This window comes from Pelophylax lessonae (assembly GCF_965119305.1).
Source record: "Pelophylax lessonae genome assembly, chromosome: 6".
In the NCBI taxonomy this organism is placed as follows: domain Eukaryota; kingdom Metazoa; phylum Chordata; class Amphibia; order Anura; family Ranidae; genus Pelophylax; species Pelophylax lessonae.
Window position 1 is genome coordinate 255551581 of NC_138773.1, and position 17993 is coordinate 255569573.

Sequence of the window (17993 nt, forward strand, 5' to 3'; positions counted from 1 at the left end):
TCCCCAGACTGCCAACCAATGGACATGGGCAGTGACCAATGGTGACCAAAGCAGTGTGTGGTGAGGGATATCATTCCACAACAAAAATGGAGGGAGTGGACTGTGCTCCCAAAAAAGGTATTTAAAGGGAAAAAAAAATTGTTAGATAAATGTCTCCCTGTCAGTGCTGTGCTTTCCAGGAACACACATCATAACATTTCATACATTAGTGTGTTGTAGTGCCAATTATGGTCCATGGCATCCCAATGCATTAACTTGACCCATTTTTGGGTGCTGATATAGAAGATAATGACTTTTTCCTGGAATATTTGCATAAGCTTTTGGTTTCACTTCACTAGTTGCTATATTTCACTTTTGTAATCTCTATGAAGTCTCTAAGGCCCCGTTCACATACAAGCGACGCTACTTCCCGGGGCGACCTCCGAGGTCGCGGTGCGAGCAGCGCGCCGTGACCTCGGAGCGGCCGGCACAGACTTCATAACATTGAAGTCTATGACGGTCGCTCCGGGTCGCCCCAAAGAAGCTCCGGACACTTTTTCTAAGTCGGAGCGACTTGTGTCGCTCCTATTAGAACGGGTCCGCAGCTTCCCTATGGAAGGCGACCTACGGCGACCTGTGAGGCGACCAGGTCGCCTCACAGGTCGCCTTAGTGTGAACGGGGACTAAAACAAATCTAAGCATTGTTGATGGTTATGATGTTTCTAGATGTTGTTGGTGTATATGCATTTTAAAGTGGAATACTGGGATAACCCTAGCTAATCGTAAAATTGTCCCTTCCCCCCTCTCCTAACACTTACGCTTACTAATATAGTTTAGAAAGATGTGTATAGTTACCTATTTTTCAGGTCACGTGATCTCCCTTTGGTGTCAGCCAGTAGAGGCTGCAGGGGAGAGGAGAGACTAGTAAAGACTGGAGTGGTGACATTACCTATAGTCTTCAATAGCCCATCTGTTGTTGATGCTTCCTCCTCTCCCCTGCAGTGGCGCTCGCAGACACATGGCAGCCGATTACATGACTGGACCAGAACAGCCTGAAGATAGGCAAGTATACAGATCTTACACAGGTTAGTAAGCGGAGGCATTTGGAGGGGAGAGGGGACAATTTTAGGAGTAGTTAGGGTTATCCCAGAATTCCACTTTAATGTTTTTTTACATTTCAGCACAGGATCACATCCAGACAGCGAATCTCATTTTCCTAAATGGGATGGCCAGATAGAATACCATAGGCAGCGCTTCTTGATGGATTAGGTTTTACATGTTTTGAATGATGTATATGTATGAAGGGGATTATTTTTGGATGCTTTAAAAAGATTTGTATTACTTTTTTGGGGTTATTTAAGGGCCATACACACTATAAGATTTTCTGAAGACTTTTTCCTTTAGATTTACCTTTTCTATTTAGTGCAAGGGCCTGCCAGATTGCATACAAATTGAAAGTGTTTAGGTTTGACCTCATATTATCTGGTTTTGGTAAATCTTAAGGAAAAAGTCTTCAGAAAATCTTATAGTTTGTATGGCCCATTAATTGTAAGTGGGGATTTTTCTTTGTGGTTTAGCATCTCGGCTTATTTGGCAAGTGTTACTGTTTTAAATACAAACTTTCACTAGATTGGAGGAGAAAGTCACTGCATAGTTAACTCTGACCTACAGTGTTTCCTATTTTGGTTTTTGATCTGGTGAGATTTTATGGTGTGACATCACGGAAATAACACTGTGATGATGGCATGGGTGTGACTGTGGGTGGCCTATGTGTCAAAGGATCTGGCAAGGAAAGGAAGGGCCAATCCCCTGCCTAGCTAAATGGATAACTACTTAAAATGGATTAAAACGAATTTGCTGTTTATATTGTTGTAATATGCACATCTTAATTAAATTAAGAATCACTTGCATTAAAAATGCAGGAAGCCGGCCTGAGGATCGGAACGTCGTTCCACGTTCCAGATGCGTGTCACGGACCAGATGTGACGTAATGGCGCATCACGGGATCCGATGCGTTTCGTCAGTGTGCGTCTTATGTCATCAAGGATCACATGATACGCTATGTCATTCCTCCAGGATAGTAAGCATTTGATTAATATTCTGGACAATACATCGGTATATTAAGATACTTTCTTAGTGACAATTGATGTAGAGTCCCTATACACAAGTCTGAAGCAAAAATATGTATTGGAAACAACTTGGGCAGCATTATTAGATAAATCCGAACTAAAGAATGAACAAAGAAAATGTATTTGTGACTCCCTCGACCTAGCCAACAACTATTTTTGGCACAAGGGTGACTATTATAATCAAGTTAAAGGAGTTGCTATGGGTGCCAAATATGCACCTAGTGCTGCCAACATTTTACTGGGTCAATGGGAGGAGAGAGAAATTTTCTCCAGACCAGAACCATCTCTAGCATTATACAAGAGATTCATTGATGACTTGTTTATTCTGTGGAATGGTACAGAAGAGAACATAATAAAATTTATAGAATTAATAACAACTACGGACTCAAATTTTCTGCAACCTGGAATAAAAAACAAATACATTTCTTGGACCTAACATTAGAAAATAAAAATGGAAGTGTAAATACCAAGACCTTCTTAAAAGGGACGGACAGGAATTGCTATATTCCGATGAACAGTTGCCATCACCCCAAGTGGATAGGGGCTGTCCCGAAGGGACAATTTATGAGAATCTGAAGGAATTGTGGAGAAGAGAAGGATTACTTCGAGCAATCCAATATATTGGTCCAGAGATTTACAGAAAAGGGATACAATCCTATTGATCTTCTGATAACCCAAAAAAAGTAGGGGAAATGAGTAGGAGAGAAATGCTAGAACCCAAAACTAGAAAATCCAAAAACACTGGAGAACTAGCTGTCTCAACTAATTTTAAAACAGTTGGAATCTATTGTTCGCAGACATTGGTCTATTCTTAAACAAGACAAGACTTTGAACGAAATTCTACCCTACAAACCCTCCTTTATCTAACAAAAAGCCAAAAGTGTTAGACATACTTTGGCACTCAATGTATCTGACCCGCCAAAGAAAACTGTAACCTTCTTGGACCAAATGGGATTATTTTTTTGCCCAAGATGTAAGGCCTGCAAAACTACCACAAAAAACAAACCTAGAAAAATTAACACTTTCCAGTCTAAAAGTACAGGAAAAACGTATGAAATTAAAAAAAAAAAACTCATTACCTGTCAGTCCACCCACGTCACCTATCTTATATCGTGTCCATGTGGTTTGCAATATATAGGAAGAACGACCAGAAAATTTAAGTGTGAGAATAAAGGAACATGTCAGTAACACACTGAAAGGCTTTCCTAAACATAGCCTGTCCAATCATTTTCGACTTTATCATAATAAAGACCCATCAGGAAAGACCTTTCATGGCAAGTAGAACCACATTGGAGGGGTGGGAATATGACCCAAAAAATATCAAGACATTAAACTGAATGGATATACAAAATGAACACGTTCCAACCTAGAGGTATGAACGTGGACATTGACCTAAACTGTTTCATTTCAAATTATTAGCTTCCATAGAAAATGCATCACCTTTTTTATATATATATTTTTTATTTATTTTTTTATATAATTTATGTATGTATTTATTTATATGTATTTTATATTATCTATTACATATATTTTATATTTACATATATTTTTTAATATTTAATAATTCTTCACAAATTTTTTTACTACAGAATAGTCTGAGATACCACCTGTTTACCCTCTCTTTGACAATTACAATTTTTTTATATATTCATTATTTACTATTTTTTTACATACATATTTAATCACTGCCTATTTAATACTATTTTATTTATTATTATTTAATGTATTATGTATTAACAAATGCAATTCCAATCCTGTTCATCAGCACCCTTGCCTAAAACTAGTGGATGGCAATGACACAATAGGGCACAAATTAACACCTTTGCTCAAAACCTAGATCGCAATAGTTTAATAGCAAAATTTCCAGCTTTCTATCAATTTAGGAAACCTCCACTAGGTGGCACTGTGCTTTTTAAAGTGAGGTCAATACTAAGCAATTACCACTTGGCCTAATAGGAACAAGATTGGTGAAATCGTCCGCATTTTAGATATATAAACAAGGAAATGACCTGGCGTATCACGTGATGCCTGATGACGTCAGACGCACACTGATGAAACTCGCCGGTGTTCCGTGAGAATTACCTACCCCTCGTCACTTCCGGCCAGGAACAGCTGAGCAGCGCAGCAGTGCGCATGCTCACAGGGCCGGATACCTAAAGGGACAACAGAGGAGCAGACTAGTGCGAATGCGCACTAGTATGGAAATAGCACACGGAACACCGGGTCCCGTGATACGCCATTACATCACATCTGGTCCGTGACACGCATCTGGAACGCAGAACGGTGTTCCGATCCTCCGGCCAGCTTCCTGCATTTTTAATATAAGTGATTCTTAATTTAATAAAGATCTACAAGAATATTACACTATGAGCCTCCCTACCTCTTTCAATTTCACATGCTGAGAACCCATATTATCGATCTTTGATCAAGTGGACCCCAGAGGAGGTTTTTAAGGGTATCACACCCCTCTAACCGTGCTCTTTACTGAGGGACCACAGCGGGACATCCGAACGGGAGAACTTAGGAGTGGACCCCAGAGGATACCCCCCCAAAAAGACCATCTGTGCCCCAGACACCACGCTCTCTACTGAGAGAACCACAGCGGATAACCCTAGCGGGATACTTCACTATCGCCTGACCCCAAGGGGTCATCTGGTAAGTGGGCTGTGCATGCGGTGGAGGTTGAAGAATTGGCACAATCCCACTGAAGTTTGCACAAAATATTGTTTTTGCTGTTACACAAATTAAGCACCAGAGCACTTTTTGCATCAAATCGGAAATTGCTTATATTTATTCATTTGGACTTTCATTATTATTTATTCATTTGTTGCATTTATATTTATTTATCCATCGCTATATATACACATTTTTGGATATATTTACGCACATTGTTTTTTTATATATACTTTTATGTATTAATATATGTAATCTACACTAGTATTTGAGCGCTGTCCCTATTGCATTCACTGATTTTCAACTATATTGTTGTTTTGACAAGCAGCTCATACATTGTTTATACTTTTTTCACTTAATTTTTTTACCACGTGAGCACCAACATCATTGTATTTAATTGATCACATTTTTTTATCTTGTGCGCATCTGCTTAAGTGTCCATAGACTTATTTTTACATTTAAAAAAATTACAACTTTGTAGGTGATGTCCATCTTTTAGTTTTTCTTTTTGCCTGACATTCAGTATGTACTGAAAACTATCCCTTCTTTTTCAGAGTCCTCTCCGTTCTGATGATCCGCTTACAGCCTTTCTATTCAACAAGACTACAGCATCGACTAATCACAAAGGCAGATTCTCTATTAGGAGGAGAAGAACCAGTTAGTGTACATACCATGCAAAGAATTGTTGCTTTTGCAGAAAACATGGGCTCTATTAATCCATCCATAGAGGAAAAATGTGTCAGAATTATTGTCCAGAAGATGAAGCGAGCAGATTTGAAAACATTTTGTGTTCTCTTTGAATTGTACCTGTCTCTAGACTTTAACCACTCTGAAGTTCTAGTAATGGTAAAGTCAAGATTGCTTGAGCTATTGGAGCTGTGTAACAATACTGAAGATTTCACCAAAATATTTTGTATATTGCTACCTTTGACTTCACAAGAGACAAGAGAAAGGTGGGGATTTTAAGCCAAGGTTAAAAGGATTACAAATGGCTTTTTTTTATCATATCTTCCAAATAATAATAATCCTATTTCTTTTCTATGGAGGAAATTTAATAAAACTGGTTCACATAGAATCTTGTGCAGCTACGTATAGTAACCAATCCGCTTCTAACCTCAGATTTTTCAATTAGGCTTTGACAATCAAGCCTCTATGCTGATTGGTTACTATGCACAGCTACACCAGATTTTGTGTACACCAGTTTTAGTAAATCTCTGTCTAAGCAGCTGGCTACTTTTTTTTTTGTTCGGAAATTTTTGAATCTTCAACCCCTGCTCCTGTAACTGGCCTACTTTCAGTGCTATGCACAGAGCAGTGTGTTACTGAAGATCTAAACCCAAGATCCTAAAATTTAATGTATTGCAGCTTACAAGTCCTAAACTGTGGCTGCATGAGTTTCCATTTCCCATCCTTCTTTCTTGATTTCCACCAATTGATCTTTCCAGTAACACACTTCCTGTTCTAGGGTGCCAACTTCCACTCCCTGTACTATGTTTGCCTCTCCTTCACTTACATCTAATCCTCCCAGTGAGCCTCACCTGACCACCTGAAATTAACCGGTTGCCGACCGCCGCACGACTATATACTGCGGCGGTCAGCCCCGGCCAGGCAGAGTGACGTAGGGGTACGTCACTCGCCTGTCACTGACTTGTGAGCCAAATGCGGGCGGGCGCGCGCCCGCCCCAGCTCGTTCACTGACAAGTCAGTGCGTGTGACCGGCGGACCCGATCGTCCGCCGGTCACTCACGATCGCTCCGGTGAAGGGAGAAAGGCGGATGGCTTATGTAATCAAGCCGTCTGCCATTCTCCCCTGTGTAAAAATGAAGATCAGACGGTTCTACTATGTAGGACCGTTGATCTTTGTTTTTACACCAATAGCCATGTCCCTTTACAGTTAGAAACACGCCCCTAGGACACACTTAACCCCTCCCTCTCCAATACAGTTAACCCCTTCCCTGCCAGTGTCATTTTTGCAGTAACAGTGCATATGTATAGCCCTGATTACTGCAGTAATGTCACTGGTAACCCCAAAAGTGTCAAAAATGTCAGTCAAGGGTCCGATCTGTCTGCCCCAATGTCGCAGTACCGCAAAAAAAAATCGCAGATCGCCGCCATTACGCGTTAAAAAACAAAACACCAAAAATCTTTCCCTTTGTTAGTAAACGCGATAACTTTTGCGCAAACCAATCAAAATACGCTTTTTGCGATTTTTTTTTTTTTTTTTTTTTTTTTTTTTTTTTTTTTTTTTTTTTTTTTTTTTTTTTTTACCAAACATATGTAGCATAAAACAAATTGGCCGAAAATGTTAAAAAATTTAGATTTTTACATTTTTTTTGGGGAATTTCATATAAAAAAATGTGAAAAATATTGTTATTTTTGCAAAATTGACGCTCTTTTTTTTGTTTATAGCGCATGATCAAAAAATCGCACAGGTGATCAAATACCACCAAAAGAAAGCTCTGTTTGTGGGAAAAAAGGACATCAAATTCGTTTAGGTACAGCGTCGCACAACCGCGCAATTGTCCGTTAAAGTCACGCAGTAAAAAATCGCAAAAAAAACCCTGGTCTTTTAGCAGCCAAATCCTCCGGGGCTTAAGTGGTTAATCCCTCTCCAGAACCTTCATCCTTCTCCCATCTGCTAACATGCATTCCTTCCTGACCACCTCACCCCTCCACTGACATCCATTTCTTCCAGTGAGATATACCCAACCACCAGATATTAATTCCTCCCTGGCCCCTTCATCCTTCACTCCTCTGCTGACATCCACCTCACTCTTCCTCCACTGACATCCATTCCTCACTGCCTCATCCTTCTTCTAACATCCATCCCTACACTGACCACTTCCCCTTCTCCCTACCCTGACCACTTCACCTTCTCCATTCACTGATATCTATGCTTTGAAAGAAACCTCCCCTTTTTTTGCTGACATCCTTCCCTTACCAGTCTCTTCACTCACCCTTCCACTGACATCCACCCCTTCCCCCTGCTGACATTGATTCCGTCATAGAAACCTACCATCACAAACATTGACATTCATTCTTCCGCAGCTGCTTCATCTTCCAACCTCCAATGATATACATCCCTCCCTCAATTTGTAACCCAAACACTCCAATAACATTCATTCCTTCCTGGCCAATACACTTGACTAACTAATATCCCCAACCTTGCCTGTCCTGGAATGAGCATACTTTTGCTAGTGACTATTTAAAGGACTATCCTCTTATCTTTTAAGATATACTTGCCTAAACCACATAGCTCTTGTGATCTTTGGATGTGGGCTGCTGGGGCTGCATAGCCATTTCAGAATGTCCGTGCTGGGTAATGCCCCATAGACATACACACTTCAATTCCAGTCTTTGTAAGAATCACTTTATAGATTTTAAAGGTAGTGAAATGTGGGGCTGGTAACCCATATGATGCACACTGGAGCCATGTGGTTTTTTAAGATTCTTTGATAAATCTCCTTACGGGTGTTTGGTTTCTAAAGCATGGGTTTACCTATACTGTCATGTACTGTTGTTTGTAGATGACAGATCATTTTTAAAGGGCAAATAAGCAGATTTGTTTTGACCAGTAATTCCTGATTAGCTATATCTATTGCAGCTTGTAGTTTTTATGATGTTTTTATGTTATTATTTTTTTTTTTCCCCACCAGACTTGAAAACAGTCTTTTGGGTTTGGCAGATAAAATTCATTACATGCGATTATTGGAAGTTCTGAAAAGCATGGCTGTAGCCAGATGTAGAAATCCCATCCTGATTCACACGTAAGTTTTATTTTCAGCTAGATCTGCTGATGCCATTTTTTTTTTTTTTGTCAATTAAACAACTCTAGTCTCCAAAAGACTATACAAAGGTGTACAAGGTAAGCTTGTTATACAGTTTTGCAATCTGGCTATTTTAACCACTTGCCTACAGTGCAGTTTCACCCCCTTCCTGCCCAGGCCAATTTTCTGCTTTCAGCGCTGCCACACTTTGAATGACAATTGCACGGTCATGCTACACTGTACCCATATGAAATATTTATCATTTTTTTCACACAAATAGAGCTTTCTTTTGGTGGTATTTAATCACCACTGGGGTTTTTATTTCTTACAAAAAAAAGAAAAAAGACAAAATTTTGAAAACAAAAAAAAGTTTTTCTTATTTTCTGTGAGTAAATTTTGAAAATAAATCATTTTTCTCCTTCACTGATGTGCGCTGATAAGGCGGCACTGATGGGCACTGATAGGCCGCACTGATGAGGTGGCACTAATGGGCACTGATGAGATGGCACTGATGAAGAGGTACTAATATGCCGCACTGAGGGGTGGCACTGATGGGCACTGAGGTGGCACTGATGGGCACTGACACGCAGCACTGATGGACACCGATGGGTGGCACTGATGGGCAGCACCATCAGTGCTCACAATCAGTGCCCATAGTGCTGCCAGTCAGTGCCTAGATGAGTGGGCACTGACTGGCAGCACTATGGGCACTGATGGCGGGCACTGTGGGCGGAGGAGGAGCCGCTGATCGGCTCCCCTTGCCCCACACACTGACAGTGTGAGGCAAGGAGAGCCGAATAACGGCACTTCCTCATTTACATGTGACCGGCTGTGATTGGACACAGCTGATCACACGGGTAAAGAGTCATGTCATTGACTCTTTACTGAGATCGGGGTCGCGCCGTGTCCTAGCCACACGGCGCGGTCACGATCGCCGCTCCGCTGTTCTGGTGCGCCGCCATATGACAGCGTCCCAGAACAATAGCTACACCGCTCCGCCGCGATTTGACGGCAGGCAGGTAGAAAGTGGTTAACAATATACCGCTTGTCAACATTGACTGTTATAGTACCACTTCCATAAATTTTAGCAGCATTATACTCTGATCCTGGACAGAATTTATTAAACAGACGCTTATCATTCTGACCGAATTTTGCTTACCAAAGTGACTTTCAATGATTACCTGTCCTATCTAGTGGTCATAATGTGGTATTTTTTTATGAAATGCCTCAATCAGAAAAAATACTGCATTAAGGCTACTAGTTATAGCTAAAAATCATAGAAAATCACTGCATTAAGCAAAATAAGTCCATAATTTGTCAAGACTATATGAATTCTTGTCACTTGTGTCTAACTTTTTTTTTTTTTTTTTTTTTATATATCCATGCAGCAAAAAAAGCCCTGCAAGTTCAAAATAATATCCGCTGATTTGCCAGAAATGCAGAGAGCTCCTGTTGTGATAGTACACTGCATTTTTGTGAACTAGCTGATGTCCGCTCTTCCAGTGTCTCTTGCAAAACTACTCAACCACTCCCACTCTCTGATCAAATAAAGTTTAAAGGCCAGTCATTGTGTAGTCCAAGATAAGAATAAGGAGATTAGACTAGAGATAACACAGGCAGAGAGAACAGGTCACTGGGCACATGTGAATTTTTGACCAGATCAACGGGTGTTTTTACACTTTTTAACCACTTCTGGACTGGAAGGCTTTACCCCCTTAATGACCAGGCCTTTTTTGCGATACAGCACTGCATTATTTTAACTGACAATTGCGCGGTCATGCGACGCTGTACCCAATGTCCTTTTTTTTCCCACAAATAGAACTCTCTTTTGGTGGTATTTGATCACCTCTGCAGTTTTATTTTTTGCGCTAGAAACAAAAAAAGACCAACCATTTTGAAAAAACAAACATTTTTTACTTTCTGCTATAAAACTCATCCAATAAAAAAATTATAAAAATCGAATTTCTTTATTAATTTAGGCCGATTATATATTCTGCTACATGTTTTTATTAAAAAAAAAAAAAAATTCTAATAAGTGTATAATGATTGGTTTGCGCAAAAGTTTTCGCGTCTACAAACTAAGGTATAGCTTTATGGTATTTTTATTTGTTTTATATTTTTTATTTGTAATGGCGGCGATCAGCGATTTATAGCGGGACAGTGACATTGTGGCAGACAGATCAGACACCTAACTGACATTTTTGAGGGAACCAGTGACATTACTACAGTAATCGGTGCTAAAAATTTGCACTGTTTCTGTACTAATGACATTGGCAGGGAAGGGGTTAATACCAGGGGTGATCAAAGGGTTAAGCGTGTCCCTAGGGGGTGCTTTCTAACTGCGTGGGGATGAACTCACAATATGAACACAGAGATCCGTGTTCCTAAATAGCAGGAACACAAGATCACTGTGTTCATCTCTGACAGAATGGCGGTCTGCCTTGTTTACATTGGCAGACTACCGTTCTGTCTCTCTGGGGATTGATCGCGGGTGGCCGGTGGACCCGCTGATTGGCTCCCCCCTCTGGCCAATGACTGCACACGCCCCTGCTGGCTATTGCACTAAACCAGTGGTTCTCAACTCCGGTCCTCGGGACCCACCAACAGGCCAGGTTTGCAAGATAACTAAATTACATCACAGGTGATCTCATTTGCTGCTCAGTGATTGCAGTATTCTAGTCTGCATCCCCCAAGGTAATACTTAAAATCTGGCCTGTTAGTGGGTCCCGAGGACCGGAATTCAGAACCACTGCACTAAACGACGCACAGAGCAATAGAGCTGACCTGTATAAGAAAAATGTTTCCTTTAAATCCTATGGGACTCTTCATACCACTGCGTTACAGGTGGGATGCATTTTAAAAAGTTACGAATGCTGCATCCTTGGTGCGGTTTTGAAAACTGCACCAAAAACTCAGCTTCCCATTGAAATCAAGTAAAATTGCATTAAAACGGCACCGCAATTTGCGGTTTTTGTGTGTTTTTTTTTTTTTATTTTTTTTAGCCCCATGTCCATTTCTTACAGGTGTAGGCAACCCCAAAACAGACCAGAAACGCACAGGAAACGCATCTGAAACACAGAAAAATCATGGTAAAAATGCATATGCGTCTTTACTGCGATTTGTGTTACAGAGCAGTGTGAAAAGGCCCTTACATACATTTAGGGTTCACATACTGTCCACTTTAAACATGATAGTAAGTTTCCTGAATAACCTTTTAGTACAGTGACTGTGTCCCTTGAAATACTGTCCACAGAGGTGCTATTTACATTGCTGGTGTTCTACTGATATGTTTTTTGCCTGTAATACTACTTTAATGGTTTGGAGATGATGAACCATTTTGCTGTGTTTTGAGTTTTTCTCTTAATCTGTTTTTTTAGAATTTGTTCCATGATAATGAAAAATTTGGATCTCTACAAGCCACCACATCTATGCATAATAGCAAAGGCAGTGGTATCTTTGTCATGCCAAAATTATGAATTGTTTGCAAATTTACAACAGCACTTAATATGGTAAGTATGAAGTTGTCTTTTTGTGTCTCATTAGTTGAAGTATAAACTGCAGAATAGTTAAAGAGGAACTTAACTTTTGGAGCTCCGCAAACAAAAAACCCTATTTAATTCAGTAAACTCGCCCATTCATCCATGTCTCCATACTTTTATTTTGCTGAGAGATCATTTTCAAAAAACACTCTCTAGCATTTCAAGCCATGGCTATGTTGAGTAAGGGCAGATGATTAATGTACGATTTACTCTATGGAATTCATCTGCCCTTAGCTCAGGCATGCCAACAGGAGGGTGTGCTTAGTTTAGAGAGCCCCTCCTCTTCTCCTCCATGATGAAAAAAAAAACATGAAGACTCCTGGGGTGTATGACATCCTTTTGACCTACTGTAGACCTAGAGAAAAAACTTCACCACTCCAGGTCCAGAGAATATTTCTCTGGTCCCCCTCTGCACTGGGTGTTGGCTTTAGCAGCTCACTCTGCTCGGCACATACAGTAAAAATCAAGAACAAAGTCGCAGTTCCATAAAGTCTAACCATGAAGTTTCATCAAATCAGTTGGCTTCCAACATAACACCCCCCCCCCCCCCAAGCCATGTTCTGATGCGTTTCACTATGGTTAGGCTTATTCGAAGAGGCTGAAGAAATGTAAAAAAAAAAAAAAAACTATCCTTGCCTATCGAACTACTAATGCTAGCAGTATAAGGATTAAAGATAGTTCATGTTGATTTTAGAAAGTTTAAATGGTAACTGTGCTTTTGGTGCAGATACTTTAACTGTTGGTGGCCCAGCAGACAAAAAAAACATAATAGGACTCTATGAACTGATTGTTTTCTCCCCCTCCCACCGCTGTCACCTTCATTGTGGCTTGCTTTATTTTTCCTAGTTTAGGTTCAGCTGAAATATGTTGCCGAAGAAGTTCTTCATGTTACCTTTATTTATAACGGCATTCTGTTATATGACAGTTTTCAAAACTAATCATGCTTCTTTAAACTTGAATTCTGGATATTAATCTATTTTGGATAATGACACTGGTCCAGCTTGGACCAGTATAACTATGCATATACCATACCTGGCCAATGACCCCTGGGAAGCTGGAAACCACTGAAGTAAACATTGCTACTCCAGTGATCTCCACTTGCTTCTGGGTCCCTTGGTGAGCGACTGCCCTGCTGTATTCTGAACACAGGAGGTCTCACTCTGCGCGGGCGCCATTTAGAAAATGCTTTGCATATTCTGAATGAATGTTAAGTGTCCTCTAATTGGAAGAGGTGGAAAGTGTGATATCACATCCCTGCCTCTCCACCTCGGTCCAATCAGAGAACACTTTGCATTTATTCAGATGATGCAAATCATTCTCTGAATGGCGCCTGTGCCGAGTGGATGACCTCCTGTTATCAGAAAGCAGCAGGGTGACCACTTGGAACGATATAAAATTGTCATATAACAGCATGCTCTTCTAAATAAATGTTGCATAGAAATTTGAAGTTTGATTTCTTCTTCTGCAACATTTCAACTAAACCTAAACCAGGTAAAATAAAGCTGGCCGCAATGATGGGGACAGGTGTGGGAGGGGGAAGGGAACAATTGCTTTAAAGAAAGTAGAGTCCTATTATGTTTTCTTGTGTAGCCTGCTGCACCACCAAAAAAAAAAAAAAAAAAACAGTTAAAAGTATCTTGGGCTTAGTCTGAAAGAGCACGTGGTGTACGTGCCCCTGGGGTGGCAGCCCAGGGGTGCCTCAATTTCACTGGTGAGGGGCAGCTCACCTGAGTTTTTGTGGCACCTTGGTCACTGCACCATCACACTTTTTCTGCACCTGCCTCTTGGGGTGGGCCTTTTGGCCAACACCAGAGGAATTTTTTATTCCTGGCCGGGGGGCCTGCCGAGGTCTTGCACTTAGGCACTACCCAGCACTTCTCCACTTCCCCTTTCCCCACTCTGTTTTTTCTTTGTTTGTGTGTTCACGTGTGTCCCTTTTTGGTTGTATTGTCACTTGCACGATGAGTATGGCGTAGGTCCTCGGGCCTGCCCTGAAAGTCTTGTGAGGGGGTGGATATGGCCTTTTGGCTTAGTTCGCCCCCTCTCATGGGGTCTCCCTTCGGGGGAGCCCCACCTAGTACTCGGGGTGGGCTGTTTCGGCAGTCCCCCTGGAGAACGGGGTCTGCCCGGCTTTGGCTGGGCGGACCTAAGTGAGTACCTCAGTCCCTGTCAGGAGCTTCGCGCCCCGGGGGATCAGGGTTAGGGCCCTTCCTCTTCGGAGGAGGGCCATGTGTGTACGCCTTGTGCACTTTTTTGTGCGTCTCACGTTTGCGTGTGTGCACTTTTTTATGCACCGGGTGTAAGTCTTTTGAGTGTGTTTCACACGCTACGGCTTAAAAAAAAAAAAAAAAACAGTTAAAAGTATCTTTTATCGCTTCTCGGCCTTTTGGCTAAGATCAAGTGTAGTATCTGTTCTTATCAGTTGGTATGGAACCTGATGGTTAGTATCGGTGGTGGCCGAAGTTAACCGGGGCGCTCTGGGCGTAACTGGAGGACCGGAGTAGGCCAAACCAGAGAAAGCCGGATGGTTCCATTGCCTTCCTGATTTGAATGGGTCCACCCCTACCAGTTTGAAGGGAGCGAGAAAACTGGATCTGTGGCCAGTTAGTACTGCTCTTGGATGTGATTGGTAAGGAAAGGCGGATGGCGGTGGGAGGGCCTTTCCTCCTGGGTTGAATCTGGCCTTGCAAAAGGCTTGTCCCCAGTTGAAGGCAGGCTCACCCTAAGCTGTCTAAAGTTCTGATGCCTCCTGGTAGGTTAGGGCTACACTCGGTCTGGCCTTAGGCCCGGGGTAGAAAAAGCCCGTAGTGTATGTGCCCCTGGGGTGGCAGCCCAGGGGTGCCTTAATTCTCACTGGTGAGGGGCAGCTCGCCTTGAGTTTTTCGGCACCATGGTCACTGCACCTACACACTTTTTTAAGCACCTGCCTCTTGGGCAAGGCCTTTTGGCTTCGACCAGAGGAATTTTTATTCCGGCCGGAAGGCCTGCCTTTGTTTTTCACTTAGGCACTAATTCACTCCTCCACTCCCCCTTCCCCACCTTTTCGTTTGTGTGTATTTTTCTTTGTGGTGTGTCACTTCACTTTCACTCTTCTCTTCCTGCACGACGAGTACGGTGTGGGTCTCTGGGCCTACCTTGAAAGTCTTGGGAGGGGGTGGACATGGCCTTTTGGCTTAGTTCGCCCTCTCTCATGGGGGTCTCCCTTCGGGGGAGTCCCACCCAGTACTTGGGGTGGGCTGTTTCGGCAGTCCCCCTGAAGAACGGGGTTTGCCAGGTCTCGGCCAGGCAAACCATAGGAAGTACCTCAGTCCCTGTCAGGAGTCTTGCGCCCCGGGGGATCAAGGTATAGGTCCAACCTCTTCGGAGGCCAGACCATTTCGCACACCCTGTGCAGTTTTTGTGTGTTCACGTTTGTGTGTGTGCACTTTTTTATGCACCGGGTGCTAAGTCTTTTTTGAGTGTGATTCACACGCTTCGGGCTTAAAAAAAAAAAAAAAAAAAAACAGTTAAAAGTATCTTTTATCGCTTCTCGGCCTTTTGGCTAAGATCAAGTGTAGTATCTGTTCTTATCAGTTGGTATGGAACCTGATGGTTAGTATCGGTGGTGGCCGAAGTTAACCGGGCGCTCTGGGCGTAACTGGAGGACCGGAGTAGGCCAAACCAGAGAAAGCCGGATGGTTCCAGTGCCTCCTGATTTGAATGGGTCTGCCCCTACCAGTTTGAAGGGAGCGAGAAAACTGGGTTGTTCCATGACCAGTTAGTACTGCTCCTTGATGTGATTGGTAAGGAACGGCGGATGGCGGTGGGAGGGCCTTTCCTCCTGGGTTGAATCTGGCCTTGCAAAAGGCTTGTCCCCAGTTGAAGGCAGGCTCACCCTAAGCTGTCTAAAGTTCTGATGCCTCCTGTTAGGATAGGGCTACACTTGGTCTGGCCTTTGGGCCGGGGTAGAAAAAGCCCGTAGTGTATGTGCCCCTGGGGTGGCAGCCCAGGGGTGCCTTAATTCTCACTGGTGAGGGGCAGCTCGCCTTGAGTTTTTCGGCACCATGGTCACTGCACCTACACACTTTTTTAAGCACCTGCCTCTTGGGCAAGGCCTTTTGGCTTCGACCAGAGGAATTTTTATTCCGGCCGGAAGGCCTGCCCTTGTATTTTCACAAGGGCACTAATTCACTTCTCCACTTCCCTTTCCCCACCACCTTTTTGTTTGTGTGTGCTTTTTTCTTTGTAGTTTGTCACTTTCTATCACCTTTTTTTCACTGCACGAATTGTAGGGTGTGGGTCCTCGGGCCCTGCCTTGAGTCTTGGGAGGGGGTGGATATGGCCTTTTGGCTTAGTTCGCCCTCTCTCATGGGGTCTCCCTTCGGGGGAGCCCCACTTAGTACTCGGTGGGGGCTGCTTCGGCAGTCCCCCTGAAGAACGGGGTCGGTCTGGTTTCGGCCAGACAGACCATGAGTACCTTAAATCCCTGTCAGGAGTTTTGCGCCCCGGGGGATCGAGGTTCGGGTCCTACCTCTTCGGAGGGAAGACCATCTGTGTTCGCACACCCTGTGCACTTTTTGTGTTCCTCAGGTTTGTGTGTGTGCACTTTTTTATGCACCGGGTGAAGTCTTTTGAGTGTGTTTCACACGCTACGGGCTTAAAAAAAAAAAAAAAAAAACAGTTAAAAGTAAAAAAAAAAAACAGTTAAAAGTATCTTTTATCGCTTCTCGGCCTTTTGGCTAAGATCAAGTGTAGTATCTGTTCTTATCAGTTGGTATGGGCCTTAGCTAGTACCAGTATGACCGAAACCCGGAGCGCTCTAAACATTGAGGTATGGGGAGTAGGTCATCTGGGAAAGCATGTGGGGCCCGCCGCCTTCTGATTCGAATGGGTTGAACTGTCCTAACCAGTTTGAAGGGGGCGGAAAGCCGGTTCGGGGGGGCCGGTGGAACTGCTCCTGGATGTAATGGGCTGAGGAACAGGATGGCGAGGGGGGGCTTTCTCTCCTGGGTTGATCTGGCTTGTAGAGGGCCTGTCCCCAGTGGTAGGTAAGCTCTCCCCAAGCTGTCCAGGTTCTGATGTCTGCTGGTGGGGATAGGCTACATTTGGTCTGGCCGGGGGCTGAGATTGAAAAAGCCCGTAGTGTAAGTGCCCCTGGGGTGGCAGCCCAGGGGTGCCTTAACTTCTCACTGGTGAGGGGCAGCTCGCTGTGAGTTCTTTTGGCACCTTGGTCACTGCACATGCACACCTTTTTCACACCTGCCTCTTGGGACAGGCCTTTTGGCTTGCACCAGAGGAATTTTTTATTCCGGCTGGAAGGCCTGCCTTGGTCCCTCACATGGCACCATCGCACTTTCCCCACTTCCCTTTCCCCACCTTTGTGTTTGTTTGTCTTTTTCTTTGGAGTCCGTCACTGCACTGTCACCTTTTTTCTTTATTTGCACAGACTGGAGTGTGTGGGTCCTCGGGCCCAGCCTTAAGTCTTGGGAGGGGGTGGATATGGCCTTTTGGCTTAGTTCGCCCTCTCCCATGGGGTCTCCCTTCGGGGGAGCCCTACTTAGTACTCGGTGGGGGCTGTTTCGGCAGTCCCCCTGAAGAACGGGGTCGGTCTGGTTTCGGCCAGACAGACCATGAGTACCTTATGTCCCTGTCAGGAGTCTTGCGCCCCGGGGGATTGAGGTTTCGGGTCCTACCTCTTCGGAGGGAAGACCATACGTTGTTGCACACCCTGTGCTTTTTTGTGTTCTCACTTTGTGTGTGTGCACTTTTTTATGCACCGGGTGGAGTCTTTTGAGTGTGTTGCACACTCTACGGGCTTTAAAAAAAAAAAAAAAAAAAAATGGGGTGGCAGCCCAGGGGTGCCTTAATTCTCACTGGTGAGGGGCAGCTCACCTGAGTTTTTCGGCACCTTGGTCACTGCACCATCA

At 43.3% G+C, this 17993-nt stretch overlaps 1 protein-coding gene across 1 annotated transcript in view; it reads left to right on the forward strand.

The window, feature by feature from the left end:
- The window catches only part of FASTKD1 (FAST kinase domains 1), a 179985-nt gene that overhangs the window by 12376 nt on the left and 149616 nt on the right, over positions 1-17993 (forward strand). Inside the window, exons 5-7 of the mRNA XM_082261782.1 lie at positions 5336-5734; positions 8438-8548; positions 11926-12057. Of these exons, the coding sequence (XP_082117908.1) occupies positions 5336-5734; positions 8438-8548; positions 11926-12057 (642 nt within the window). The remainder of the gene's footprint in view (positions 1-5335; positions 5735-8437; positions 8549-11925; positions 12058-17993) is intronic.